Source organism: Colias eurytheme, chromosome 11 (genome assembly GCF_061535395.1).
Source record: "Colias eurytheme isolate Ceu_HAF_F1 chromosome 11, ilColEury1 Martin Lab GWU primary, whole genome shotgun sequence".
NCBI lineage: Eukaryota > Metazoa > Arthropoda > Insecta > Lepidoptera > Pieridae > Colias > Colias eurytheme.
The window spans coordinates 8,783,746-8,797,146 of NC_142990.1; the positions used below are offsets into that span (position 1 = coordinate 8,783,746).

The 13,401-nt window shown below is 35.4% G+C and overlaps 1 protein-coding gene across 1 annotated transcript in view; it reads left to right on the top strand.

Moving 5' to 3' along the window:
• The window catches only part of cno (adherens junction formation factor afadin), a 73,669-nt gene that overhangs the window by 44,297 nt on the left and 15,971 nt on the right, over positions 1-13,401 (top strand). The window contains exons 12-20 of the mRNA XM_090106801.1: positions 845-969; positions 1,201-1,572; positions 3,808-3,972; positions 4,338-4,446; positions 4,681-4,826; positions 5,748-5,967; positions 6,569-6,707; positions 7,063-7,250; positions 7,353-7,443. Coding sequence (XP_089962927.1) covers positions 845-969; positions 1,201-1,572; positions 3,808-3,972; positions 4,338-4,446; positions 4,681-4,826; positions 5,748-5,967; positions 6,569-6,707; positions 7,063-7,250; positions 7,353-7,443 — 1,555 coding nt within the window. The remainder of the gene's footprint in view (positions 1-844; positions 970-1,200; positions 1,573-3,807; positions 3,973-4,337; positions 4,447-4,680; positions 4,827-5,747; positions 5,968-6,568; positions 6,708-7,062; positions 7,251-7,352; positions 7,444-13,401) is intronic.

Genomic DNA, 13,401 nt, shown 5'->3' on the forward strand with positions numbered 1-13,401 from the left:
AATTGCTTAGTTGTTATAAATTCCACTGAATAAATAGGTTAAACGATGGACCATATTCATATTTTTCTAAAGTAATTAACTTTATGTTGCGTAATAAAAAAAACCCAAAGTGTATGGAACCTAACACCCTGAAAAAACTCAACATATTATATTTTTAGCGCGTGTAATATGTTTACTCAAAATCAATACGTGTGGGGGTTTGCTGGTGTTTATCAAAATAAATGCTAAGAGAATATAAATGTGTGGGAATGTAGAGCGGTTCTTCATAAAATATTCAGAATTAGCCTCCATCCCTTTAGAGAGTGCTTTACGAATTAAACTTTGTGGGTTATAACGACAATGTGGCATGAATAATTATTTAAAATTACTGATTTAATAATTCACACACGTTCACGTTATGATTTTAAGATTTGCTCTATTCAATTTTCAATATTACTGACTACGAACGCGTGTATGCGTGGTAGTATGTAAATAGGTCAATTATTATGTTAATACTTCAGGATGACTTTCAAACTACTAGCTTTGTGTTATTAGTGTAAATAATTGCTATTACTGGGATATAATAATTATTCATATACTGGGTAAATCCTCTTGCGTTTCGAGTCTATCGTAGTAGGAACTATTAAAATTATAAATTCAATTAATCGCTGCCTTACAACACTATTCGCTACTGAATTCGTACACAATACATTACGCTTACGTCTTACGTATTTTGTCAATGTGGATAATCATGGGAAAAATATCATTGTAATAGGCAAAAGTGTAGGTGGTTAATCTATTTTCCGTCCACTCGTAGTCTGTCTCTATTAAACATGAAATGAATTATATGTTTTATGTTCGTTAGCACGGTTGTCTGCTGAAATTCGGACGCGTCTCCACGTTCCGCTTCGTGGACCCCGCTCAAGAGAACCTCATCAACCGAAACCTCTCCCAGTCGCAACATTACGGCTCCGGCTCGATATACGACAGGTGCGCTTTTCTATTATATTCATCAAACTTTTTATCGATGTTGTATAGTTAGAAGTGTAGATGTCACCTTAAAACTACTAGTACAGCAACTTAGTATCACGACACGAACACTCATTAATATTTTTGTTTCTATTTCGTTTAATCCGAACGCTTGTGCCGTATGTCGTTCATCGTTTTATTTGCATGTATGTCACTGCTCACGGAACATGCGCTTGTCTATCCGAACGCTAGGTCGGGCGCGGACAGCGGCGCCATGTCGCCCGCTTCGCTCGCGGAGCACGCCGCGGACCCGAACGCGAACGCGAACGCGAACGAGGCGGAGTTCCCGCGCGCGGCCAGCCCCGGCTCGCACGACACGTACGCGTACGAGCACCAGCCGTACAACAACAACACGCTCAAGCTCGACAACGAGTCGCTCGTGGCGTCCGACTCGAAGGACGAGTACGTACGCGACGAGCACTCGAACGTGTACGCGGAGCAGGACCAGTCGCGCACGCACTCGCAGTACAAGGATAACTATGAGACGACCTTCGATCTAGATGGCAATGTCGAAACCAAGAGTATATGCAGCGCGAAAAGTGGCGGCTCAGGACACGAAAACAGGTACCATTGCTTGCTATTTCTTTATTTGTCATTTTGCTAACGTTTTTTCTTTTTGATATTGTATGTATGTTTATTGTAACGAATGTTGCGCAGTGCTTGATAGATGTTGTAATAATTAATGTTTTTTCTAACCTGCTGTCTATAATATCATCTGTTTTTTGGCCGGTTTAAGTACTATTGAAAGGTATTGTGATACTACAAGACGAGTATTTATAGAAAAACCAAAAAGCAAAACTAAAAATATATAACTATATCTATGTATAACGTTTATCGTCGACGGAAATAATTTATGTACATATTTGTAAAGAAGTTTCAGTACTCCCGCCACGCCTGAGGTTTCCTACTCTCATGAGATTAAGGGCAAACTTTCTTAAATTACTCCGAATACGGGTCCGCTAAATGAATTTACAAGGTACAAGAGATCACCGGCTTAGCAGAAAGGTTTTCTTGTTATACATATAAACCACGATAATCAATGTAACTTTCGGGAGCAGATGTTTTTTCAGAACCATTTCCACATTCCATTTCCAAAAGAATTTTCTTTCATTACGAACGATACAAAATTTTGTGTTATTTATATCATCGATTATCTGAAATACACTATTTCGTCCTGAATATTAGTTTATAAGAGCTAACTAAGGACGAGGTATTTTCTCCCGGCATTGGCTCTCAAATAATTTTAATAGTGCAATTAGAGGCAACGCGCGTTGAAACTTTGTAGTTGAAGTACTTTTGAATAAATTGCTTTATGAAAATTTTACCTTTGTTAAAAGTTGTACCTTTTGTATTTTGTTAAAGATATTTTGTATTGAAACCTCGTTATCATTTAGAAAAATAACATATTTTTGGACAGAAATTTTAACAAAGGGATAAACTTTACAATTTTGCTTTATAATTTTGACAATATGTTACCACTCGGCAAAGTACAAAAGTTGGGAAACATATTATTAGTAGATTTCTTACTTCTTCTTCTGTAACTTTGACAGTAGTTTTTTTATCAACTACCTAGTATACCTATGTATTTTTTCATATTTAAGTTTACAATATTCATATAAATGTCTGAATTCCAAAATAAGCAATTATAAAAAAAGTCTGATTGGGCCGATATTAATTTGTTCGGCAAAATACAGTTCATAGATTGAAGATATCAAATCAATGCTTTCAAATCCGAACGGATAATACAGAATTTCGTTAATTGAAATTTAACTCATATGCAAATGTGTAGCGGTGTAGTTTAAAGTTAGATATACTTTACTATGGTTTTAATATGTGTTTATTGTATTAGTAGCCGTCTGTCATGTACGTAATATCTATAACTAGCTGTGCCGTGCGGTTTTACCCGCATTGCTCCGCTCCTGTTGGTCTTAGCGTGATAATATATAGCCTTCCTCGATAAATGGGCTATCTAACACCGAAATAATTTTTCAAATCGGACCAGTAGTTCCTGAGATTAGCGCGTTCAAACAAACAAACAAACAAACTCTTCAGCTTTATAATATTAGTATAGATATGATGTACCTACCCAGACAAACTTTAATTTGATGTGTCAATAAAATCAACTGTACTTATAGGATAGTATCAATTCTAAAAATATCCTCATTAATAATCATTATTTTCCCCGATGTTTGCGTTAGAAATTATTAATTAGCCTATTTTAAACTCTGCAAACATTTGGAAAATATAAACTTTGTAACGGATCTAACGCGATTTATTAATTACCTCATTTATCCCGACGATCCGAACACTTTACAGCGAGTGTAGTTACGGGGAGTTTTCCCACCGTAATTAATTTCTACATGCAATACTTGCGTAAAATAAAACAATAATACATATAGGAATTAGGAACCTCATTGATCATTATCCATCGTATACGCGTCAAATGTTATTTGAAAAAAAAAAAATACGTTTAATCAGAAATCCTTTCAGCATTTCAATAATGTATTGGTTTACATTATGTATCGATATTTTTCTTGACTCTATTATCAAGTTTACAAACATTCTTTATTGCTTAACTTACATTATTAAATCATTTGAATTGACCTATGACGCCATAAAGTGGCTTAGAATCGATCTTATTCTTAGTTCTATCGCATAGTACACTCTGTAAGTACACTCTGTAAATTTTGTGTAACACCTTTATGAACCATATACGAGCAAATAAATATATTTGAATTGAATTGAATAAGCCTGTTATCATTTTCCTCCTACTACAAAAACCGGTATAACATCAATTAGGAGCAGTGGCAGCTGGCGGCCGGGCCAAGAGGCGATACTGCCAGCCGTACTGGAGTTCCCAGAAGCGGGGCAGGCGCAGTTCCTCGCTGCGGTCATCACGCGCCTCGACCCGCACGCACCGGCCTTCAAACTGGCGCCCGTTTATACCCTGTATTTGTGCGCTAGGTAAGTACAGGAGATATTATTTTCAGTACTATTTTGTTTTTGATATAGTGATGGGACAGGTTAAGAGGTTCTAGGATTAAGTTCATTATCTGTGGGTGGGCGACGTCGTGGGAATTTTTCGTCCTTGGTGCATATGCTGCTTTCCTAACGATTTTTCCAGTTAACTTAAGTTTTAGTGACTTTATTTACTGAGTTAATACTAAAGATAAAATATCATTATAGATGCTTCAATAAATTTTCAAATTATTTTCCTTTGCTAAGAATTTCAACATTATGTACTTGTTTCAAAGGCAAATCATCAGCCGAACCAGAGAAAAATTGTCACACAAAAGTAAGCGTGTTAATATTTGATAAACTCATTTTAGATATCGCGCTTCGACTCACTATCGGCCCGAGTTGACGCCGACCGAGAGAGCTCACAAATTGACAGCTTTCCTACATCACGTCGCGACGCTCATACACGCCACCGTTCAGGTAATCTCATTTTTGTCACGCCCTACTTTGGCTCACATATATTGATATTTACACCCGACATCTTGAGCTCTTACAGATTTATGGAAGGTTGTATTTTTAGGTCAAATAAGTTTTGTAAAGCTCTGCAATATTTAGTAGAAGTTGCTTCATTGACACCAGTAGATAAATCTTAAGTTTTCTTTAGTTTCTGACCTATTATATTTATACTGTATTGATATTTTAATATTTTTGCAGGAACGATGCACTGATTCCGCCGCTCAAGCGTTTTGGATGGCGAACGCTAGTGAACTATTGCACTTCCTGAAATGTGACCGACACATATCTTCGTTTTCGACTCAAGCACAGGAGTTATTGCCTACAACAGTACAAAATGCATTCAGGTTAGTAAATTAAAAATTTATACACTTTCTCTTTAGAACAAATCATTTACTTATGTATATTTTGCATATTTTTTTATCGTTGTTAAGTTAAGGGGCGATAAATTACAATAAATATTTTAAACTGATTAAAATACAATTTATTTTGAAGTGAAACATATCAGTGCCAAAGAAGTTTTACTTCTGACACGTGTGGTCGACACACACGCTCTTTTTGTTGTATTTAAATATCCACCTCAAGAAAACTCGTATTTTGATGCAACATATACATAATACTTTCGTACATAATGTGTTTTAAAACTTGTATATAATGTTAAAGATTTTTTGTTCAAATGGTTAGTAAGTGGAACTTATTTTATGTATGATGTATGAGAATGGGCCTCGGCTTAACGGGTGTAATAGTTAATGAAATTTACTTGTATTATGGTAATTTAGTTTGTTCGTTCGTTCGTTTCAGCCTTTCAGGACGTCATAAAGGACATAGGCCCAAAGATTTCCATAAAATTATACTTATTTTTTGACGTGACAACGTCTTATAATTCCATAGAGCCGGCTGCACGCACGAAAAAACATGACTTATGCGGCGTTACCTCGCTCTGAGGCGCTCCATGTAAGGCTTGAAGTGCAAGCGAGAGCGCGGAACGAACGACAAAGACGCACAATCGGCCTTAAGACGTTGTCACGTTCAACTATCGTCAGTGAACCGACTTTACACACAACCAATTTTTGAAGTGAAAACTTCTTTAGTGGCGTTGGTTAAAAAATCTTAAACTCGCGTCAGGACACGTGACCTGATTGAAAAAGCGTAAGACGGATGGATATCAAACATGCTCAACGTTAATAATCAAGTTTTCACTTCTGCCGGCACTCCCGGAGAGCAACCCGTCTTTTTTTTTTTTTCAAATTAACAATTCCATATTCCAGTAACCTAGTATCCTGTTTCGCGGAGGAGCTGCGCGGCGCGGTGGGCGAGCTGGCCCGCGGTGGGGGCGCGCTGGCGGACGGCACGGAGGCCACCGCGCCCGTACTGCAGGCGTTAGCCGCGGCTATGGTGTTACTGAGGAGGTGCAGGGTGAACGCGGCGCTCACTATACAGCTGTTCTCGCATCTGTTCCATTTTATCAACGCTATTGCGTTTAATAAGGTAGGTTTACGATACATTTTGTAGAATATCTAACTAAAAGGGTATTGTTACACTAGACTTGCTAAAAATGGATTTGTTTGTAATAAGAGTATATGTAGAGTCATATTTAAATTTTTATGATTTTTAAAACATAATCGTGTTTGATATTTAGTTTTATAGCATTCAAATGATTTATTAGCGAGAAATTTTTAATAATGGGAAACAATTCGATCAAAAAGCGGGATCTAATCAGCAACGTGATAGAATTTTATTTTATTCTTTTTAAAATTCTCATAATTCGTGTTGGTCATAGTAAACCATTCAAAAAAAGAAATTAAAATATAAACTGTAATCACACAACAAATGTCACTTAGCGAAACTTGTATAAATATCATTTAGTAAAAAATTGGTTGTTTGTAAAGTAGTTTTACGATCGAGATGTTTACGTGATAACGTGTTATTGGTGGCAGCGCTCGAGATGAGACGGGAGATCGGTCCGTCTCTCTCTCGTTATACCTGCGATCGCGCTCGTGAGGTTTTGGTGTGACACAAGTTTCTGAACATGTCACCCGACTAAAACGATTTTAAAAACGTTATCACGTTAAAATATGTCATGTCGCAGCTGGTAACGGAGCCGAGCAACGTGAGCGCGCGGTGGGGCGCGGCGCTGTCGGCGCGGCTGGCGCTGCTCGCCGCCTGGGCCGAGCGGCAGGGGCTCGAGCTGGCGGCCGACTGCCACCTCGCGCGCACGCATCAAGCCGGTTAGTGCATATTTTGTTGCTATTTATATTTGATTGGCTGGAAATCTGTGAAAGTGTGTAATGAAAGTGTTTTATTCTGTTGGAATTTGGAATATTTAAATCTATAGGGCATAATTATAGATAACTTATACTGTGTAATTCGCCATTAAAATAATTTTTTAAGTCTACAGGAATAATTATTATTTTTATCTAACGTTTACGTTATAATAATTAAAATGGCATGTGAGTGAAATGATGGTTGTGGATAAATATTACTTCGTTTGTTATCTTTTGAATTCGATAGCTTAATTTCATATTTGATTTACTGAATTTCATTACGAAAGTATATTTTAACATAGATTTTTGTGTATTGTAGCGCGTCTGATCCAAGGCGAGTACCGCACCGCCGAAGAAGTCCGCGCGGCGCTGGCGGCGTGCTTCAAGCTGAACTCGGTGCAGGTGCGCGCGCTGCTGGCGCCGCTGCTGCCGCCGGAGCTGCTCGACGCGGCCGTGCAGCACGCGCGCGCGCTCGCCGACGAGCTGTACCGCGCTGACGGCCGGGAGGTACGCACCACTCAAACATGTAGAAATTACCGGATTACACAGCCATTTATTACAAAAAAAAAATAAACAATTCGATTTTTAATATTAATATGACGTTTGCAGATACGATTGGAAGAGAACGAATGGTTGGGCGCAGCGCTACTAATCCCTGGCGATGGATTCAGCGCTGAAGTCGTTCGAGGAGTTCCACCAGGTAAATGAAAAGGAAAAAAAATGTTTTCTTAGAACTTTTTGCAAAGAAATTAAAAAAATATATATATAACAAAAACTTAAGGTTGATGTTCCGACCGTCCCTCCATACATTTTTGATTACCTCTAAACACTTAACACAGACACTATTTCTTTAAAACTAATCATTTTATCACTTCTCTATAATGAAATGTGTGCGCGTTCGACCTTTTTAATCAATAATTTACAATATTTACTTAGAAAAACAACAGTAAAATACCGGAAAAATTTGACACTTCTACAGTAGTGTGCGTGACTTTTGCCAAGCGAAACACGACATAAAGCACGACATCTAGCGCATAGACTATATACAGGGTGTCCAGTGGCAGATTTCAATGTTTGAGGGCTTGTAAAAAAAGAAGTATTATTTGTAAACAAAATATTTTTATTAAAGTCAAAAGAAGACGAGTGCGGATTTTATCTTCTGAAAATTACATTTTCCAAATGCCGCCCTTCTACTCTCACACACTCCTCAATCTATTCCGCATGTTGAGAAAAACTTGTTTGCAAAGGGAACTGGGAATTCTGTTTATTTCAGCCCGGATATTTTCCTTCAGTTGTCTTATGGTTGTTGGATTTGATTGGTAAACCACAGTTTTTAGATAGCCCTACAAGAAAAAGTCACATGGACTTAGGTCTGGTGACCTGGGTGACCACGGGATGGTGCCGTTTCGGGATATGTGCTTTTCAGGAAATAACTGCCGCACTGAATTCATTGACACATTAGCAGTATGAGCCGTAGCAAATCTTGAATAATCTGAATTTAGTATGGATGGAGCTTAACCTTTTTTCACATAATGACCTGAAAAACGATTTAGGAATTCCCAATATCGACGAACGTGTGCGAAGTGATAAACGAGGATTTTCAATTACAGAATTCATAACAAGTTTAATGTTTTCTATCGTGGATACTGATGGTGCTGGTCCCGGCCTAGGGTTATTAATGACTGAACCTGTAGCCCTAAACCTTGCTAGCCACGACTGTATCAAATTTATCGAAGGTCCATCTCTTAAACGATGAATTTGATAATGGTTATTAAACCGACGGCGTGTTTTTGCCAGCGAAATCACCCGAAAAGTATGCCTCAATAGCATAAGCGCGATGCTCTCCGCTCCACTGCTTCATGGCGACTAAAAAATCCGCAGAACTCACGCGCTGAATGACACCCCCCGCGTCCCCCTCGCACGTCGCGTTTTAAAACTAGAAGCGTTCAAACATTGAAATCTGCTGCTGGACACCCTGTACTTATTACAGATCTAGCGCGTCAATGTCTAAACGAAAGGCGATGTTTAGACATTGACGCGCTAGATGTCGTGCATTCGCGTTCGTTATCTTATGCATAATGAGCATAATTCTAATATCAAAGTTCTGTGTAAAAATTGAGTAATTTCATTTCCAATCGTTCAAAGAAAATAACAATAAAATAAAATAAAACTAATGACCTTAGAAACTATGTTTTTTTTTTATTTATTACTCATTATTGTTCGTCCGTCGTAGGTCTGTAAACTGTATTGTACACTGAAGGTAAATGGTACTGTAGGTACTTTAGTTCGGCGTCGTCGCTCGTCGGCTTGATATAAAATTACATTCTTGATTTCATTGACACGCGCTATGATTTGCGCGCGGAATTTCTTGTGTTGTGAATTTATTTTTGTATGCTATGCATTTTAATTGATTCAAATTGCAATGTTTCTCTAGTATGCATTTGAGACTATATTGTAAATTGTAATAATTGATCGTGGGTATAGTAATTAATTATTCTAATAACGCAATTAGTAATATATGTATTTTCGGTGGGATTCAAAACAAAAAATTGGCCCATGATTTTTATGAAATTTCACCACATTGCAAATCACATCAATCATAGTTCATACACATGTATGACGAAAGTGATTAGTATTGTGGCTAACATTGACTCATCAGTTCATCACTGAAACCAGTGATAAATCAGTACCTATATCATATTGTGTTTGAATATTTTTAAACAATGATATAAGTATACAATTATTATAAATCGGTAAACTATCAAAGTAATCACAAACTTGCAAACATTGGTAAAATGTCCAGTAGTTTATGAGCCTATTCATTACAATCAAACAAACAAACAAAGTTTTCCTCTTTATAATATTAGTGTAGACAAACACTATGAATACGATCACGAATGCAAATTCGGGGATTTTCTAATTATTGCTAAATAATAATTGAATTCGTTTTGAAATACTCTATAATTTTTAGTGTATAAATAGACATTTATAATGTGGTGCTCATTTTTTTTGTACTGCTAACGCTATTGTAGGTACCTATTTTCGTTGTTTTATTTCAAGTGAACACGGCCATACAATTTTGTCACGAGCCGCCTATGATTGTAGGTACTTTTGTTAGGCTCCTTCGTCGTCCGCGTCGGCTCGAAAGTTCTTGATTTCATTGTCACGCGCTATGATTTGCGCGCGGATTTTCTTGTGTTGTGAATTTATTTTTGTATTATTATTATTTTTTATTTTATTTTTTATTTTATTGATTCAAATAAAATATTTCACTAGTATGCATTTGAGACTATATTGTATTATGTATAATTTATCGTAGGTATAGTTATTCTTATAACGCAGTTATATTTTCGGTGGGACAATTTGACCCGTGATTTTTCTGAAATATCACCACGTTGCAAATCACATCAATCATACACACGTATGACGAAAGTATAGTGGCTATAATTGACTCATCAGTTCATCACTGAAACCAGTGATAAATCAGTATATCATATTTTATTGTGTTTGAATATTTTTTAAACAACGATATACCTATACAATATTATTATAAATCGGTAAACTACCAAAGTACTTCCGAATTTTCAGACAGACAAACAAGTAGTTTGAACACGCAGTTTTCTTATACTAGTAGCAAAAATCAAAACCATAATATTATGTTTACCTACTATATTTTACTAAAAGTCGAGTGCGTCGAAATCGTAAATAATAATATGTTTTTCACCTTCCTGGTTATTTTCCCATAGTAAATAGTGTTTTAGGTTTGTTGTTGTAGGTAGGAATAATAATAATTATCCTTACATGTTGGTTATGAAATGTATATTGAAATAATTTACTTTTACAAATCATTAGTGATATTAGTTTTGAGTGAAAATGCTTGGATCAGCATAATATTATATGGTACTTCAAATTCAAATACATGTTTTGATAAAAAAAACAATAGTGTAATAAAATAAAACTGCGTTTTATTGTAATCAATGTTGACAATTTTAAATTCCAAAATTATTGATCAATAAAATAGTTTACACCAACAAATACCTATAACTTTTATTTTTATAACAATCGTTCATAATATAAACCGTAGCAGGTGGCGTTTTGAAGTTCTGTCTACTCATACAGAAAAATGGAAAACTTGTTTTTTTTGTAAACAATTTATTACTCATGTTGTTTGGCAACTCGAAGCGTGGTCGTCCGTCGTAGGTACTTTTGTTCGGCGTCGCGTCGTCGTCCGCGTCGGCTTGATATAAAACATTCTTGATTTCATTGACACGCGCTATGATTTGCGCGCGGAATTTCTTGTGTTGTGAATTTATTTTTGTATGCTATGCATTTTAATTGAATCAAATTGCAATATTTCTCTAGTATGCATTTGAGACTATATTGTAATAATTGATCGTGGGTAGGTATAGTAATTAATTATTCTAATAACGCAATTATATTTTCGGTGGGATTCAAAACAAAAAATTGGCCCGTGATTTTTATGAAATTTCACCACATTGCAAATTATATATTATACAATTACAATTACAATTATTATAAATCGGTAAACTATCAAAGTAATTACAAACTTGCAAAATATGCTTTTCCGAATTTTCAGACAGACACACAATTTTATTAGTTTGTTTTAGCAAAGTAGGTACCTATACCTATACGCTTACGTCGCGCGTCGTGTCGTCGAAAACGGTGCGCCCAGAAACAAACATACCTAATTCAGTTACAATCCTTTTTTTGTTCCGTAATTTATTGTATTTATTCTAATACGATTTTTTTTATTCGTCGGCCAGTTCTACTAGGTATAAAAAGATAAAATTGAAATATAATTATTGTAGCGACAGCCATATTATGTTACTATGTTTTCGTAAATATGTTTTTCACCTTCCTGGTTATTTTCACATAATCTTATCTTATATATAAAAATGAATCGCAAAATGTGTTGGTAAGCGCATAACTCGAGAACGGCTGAACCGATTTCGATAATTCTTTTTTTATTATATTCCTTGAAGTACGAGGATGGTTCTTATGTAGAGAAAACGTAAACATGTACCACGGGCGAAGCCGGGGCGGACCGCTAGTCTAATATAAAAATGAATCGCAAAATGTGTTGGTAAGCGCATAACTCGAGAACGGCTGAACCGATTTCGATAATTCTTTTTTTATTATATCCCTTGAAGTACGAGGATGGTTCTTATAGCTAGAGAGCTAGTTAGTTTAGTTTTAGTGCAGTGGCAGTGTAAATGTTGTTGTTGAGGTTATGTAAATTTAACACTTTAGTTAACTACCAAGATATAAAGAAATGAGGATAGGACACAATAACTATTGGTTGAGGTATTTATAAACTCATAATATACTTTTAAAAAAATCACGTTTTAATAAATTTCTAGAATTAAATTAGAACAGCTGATTCAAAATAGCCTAAAAAATCTTAATAATAATAATTACGCTTCACAGCAAGAAGAAATGTACCATATGTACCCGCACAAAGTCGATATTGTGTTGCCTACCGTTCGACTCAATGGCTAGGGTTGTAACTACCTTTAATAATTATTACCAAACTAATAAACCGAGTGATGCGAAATAACCATAATTCTTTTAGAGTTTGATAAAATGATCAGGCAGGTATTTTCTTTAATCCTCTGAATTCTCGGTTACTAAATTGTATCGTTGAAATTATTCTTAATCGCGTAAATTTAATAAATAATCATATGGAAAACACTTTTCATTTGTTTTTTTACTTTCACGCCCAACTACTATACAATAATTACGTTGTTTCGGTATTTTGACGAGAAAACGCAGGAAACATCCGTTGTATCATTTTAGATAGATTGTATATTTTGTATCTGTAGAATTGAAATCAAAGCTATGTATATGTTGTCTCCATTCTTTTCTTATCGGATTGTTGATCCCAATGCGAATGCGTCACTTAAATTTTATAAAAGACAATTAAGAACATCAAAAATAAAGTGATACGTAAATATTTCACAGTGCAATATATTATGTAATTAATAATAATTATATATTTATGAAAAAATAATTACATCAGATTTGATAATAGCAATTGTTTTGAATGTACATAATATGAATAAATGATTACATCATAATAGTAATAATCACAATTGTTTTATTTCCCATTTGTTGCAACCCTAGCATATTTTCATGTAGCAGCAGAAGTACCTACACTGGCGGCGCGGCGGCATCGTGCGACATCAAAGGCATTGCCTTACTAGGTAAGTTTATAATGACTCATTTCTTTTATTATATAATTTACGTTTTACTTTTACAGAATCCGATTCAATGGATTATGAAGACGAGTCACACAACGCCATACGATAGTGATGATGAATGAACATTTCAATAAATGCATGCGTGTTTTTTTATGTTGTTTTGTAATTGTTAATTGTTTCTTAAATAAAGAAATAAACTAAATATTTAAATGATGATTTGTTATTTGCAACACAACTTTATATTTGAGATTCTTTACAAATGTATATTTAGTTTTGTATCATCAAATTTATAAATTTTATTCCATAGTTTTCAAAATTAAATGTAAATGACCATAAAAACATTAATAAAGTAAATCATTGATGTAAGGTCAGGGAACGTAATACATATATACATCTGACCATGTAGAAGCTAAGTCTTGTTGACTGCTGAAGTCTGT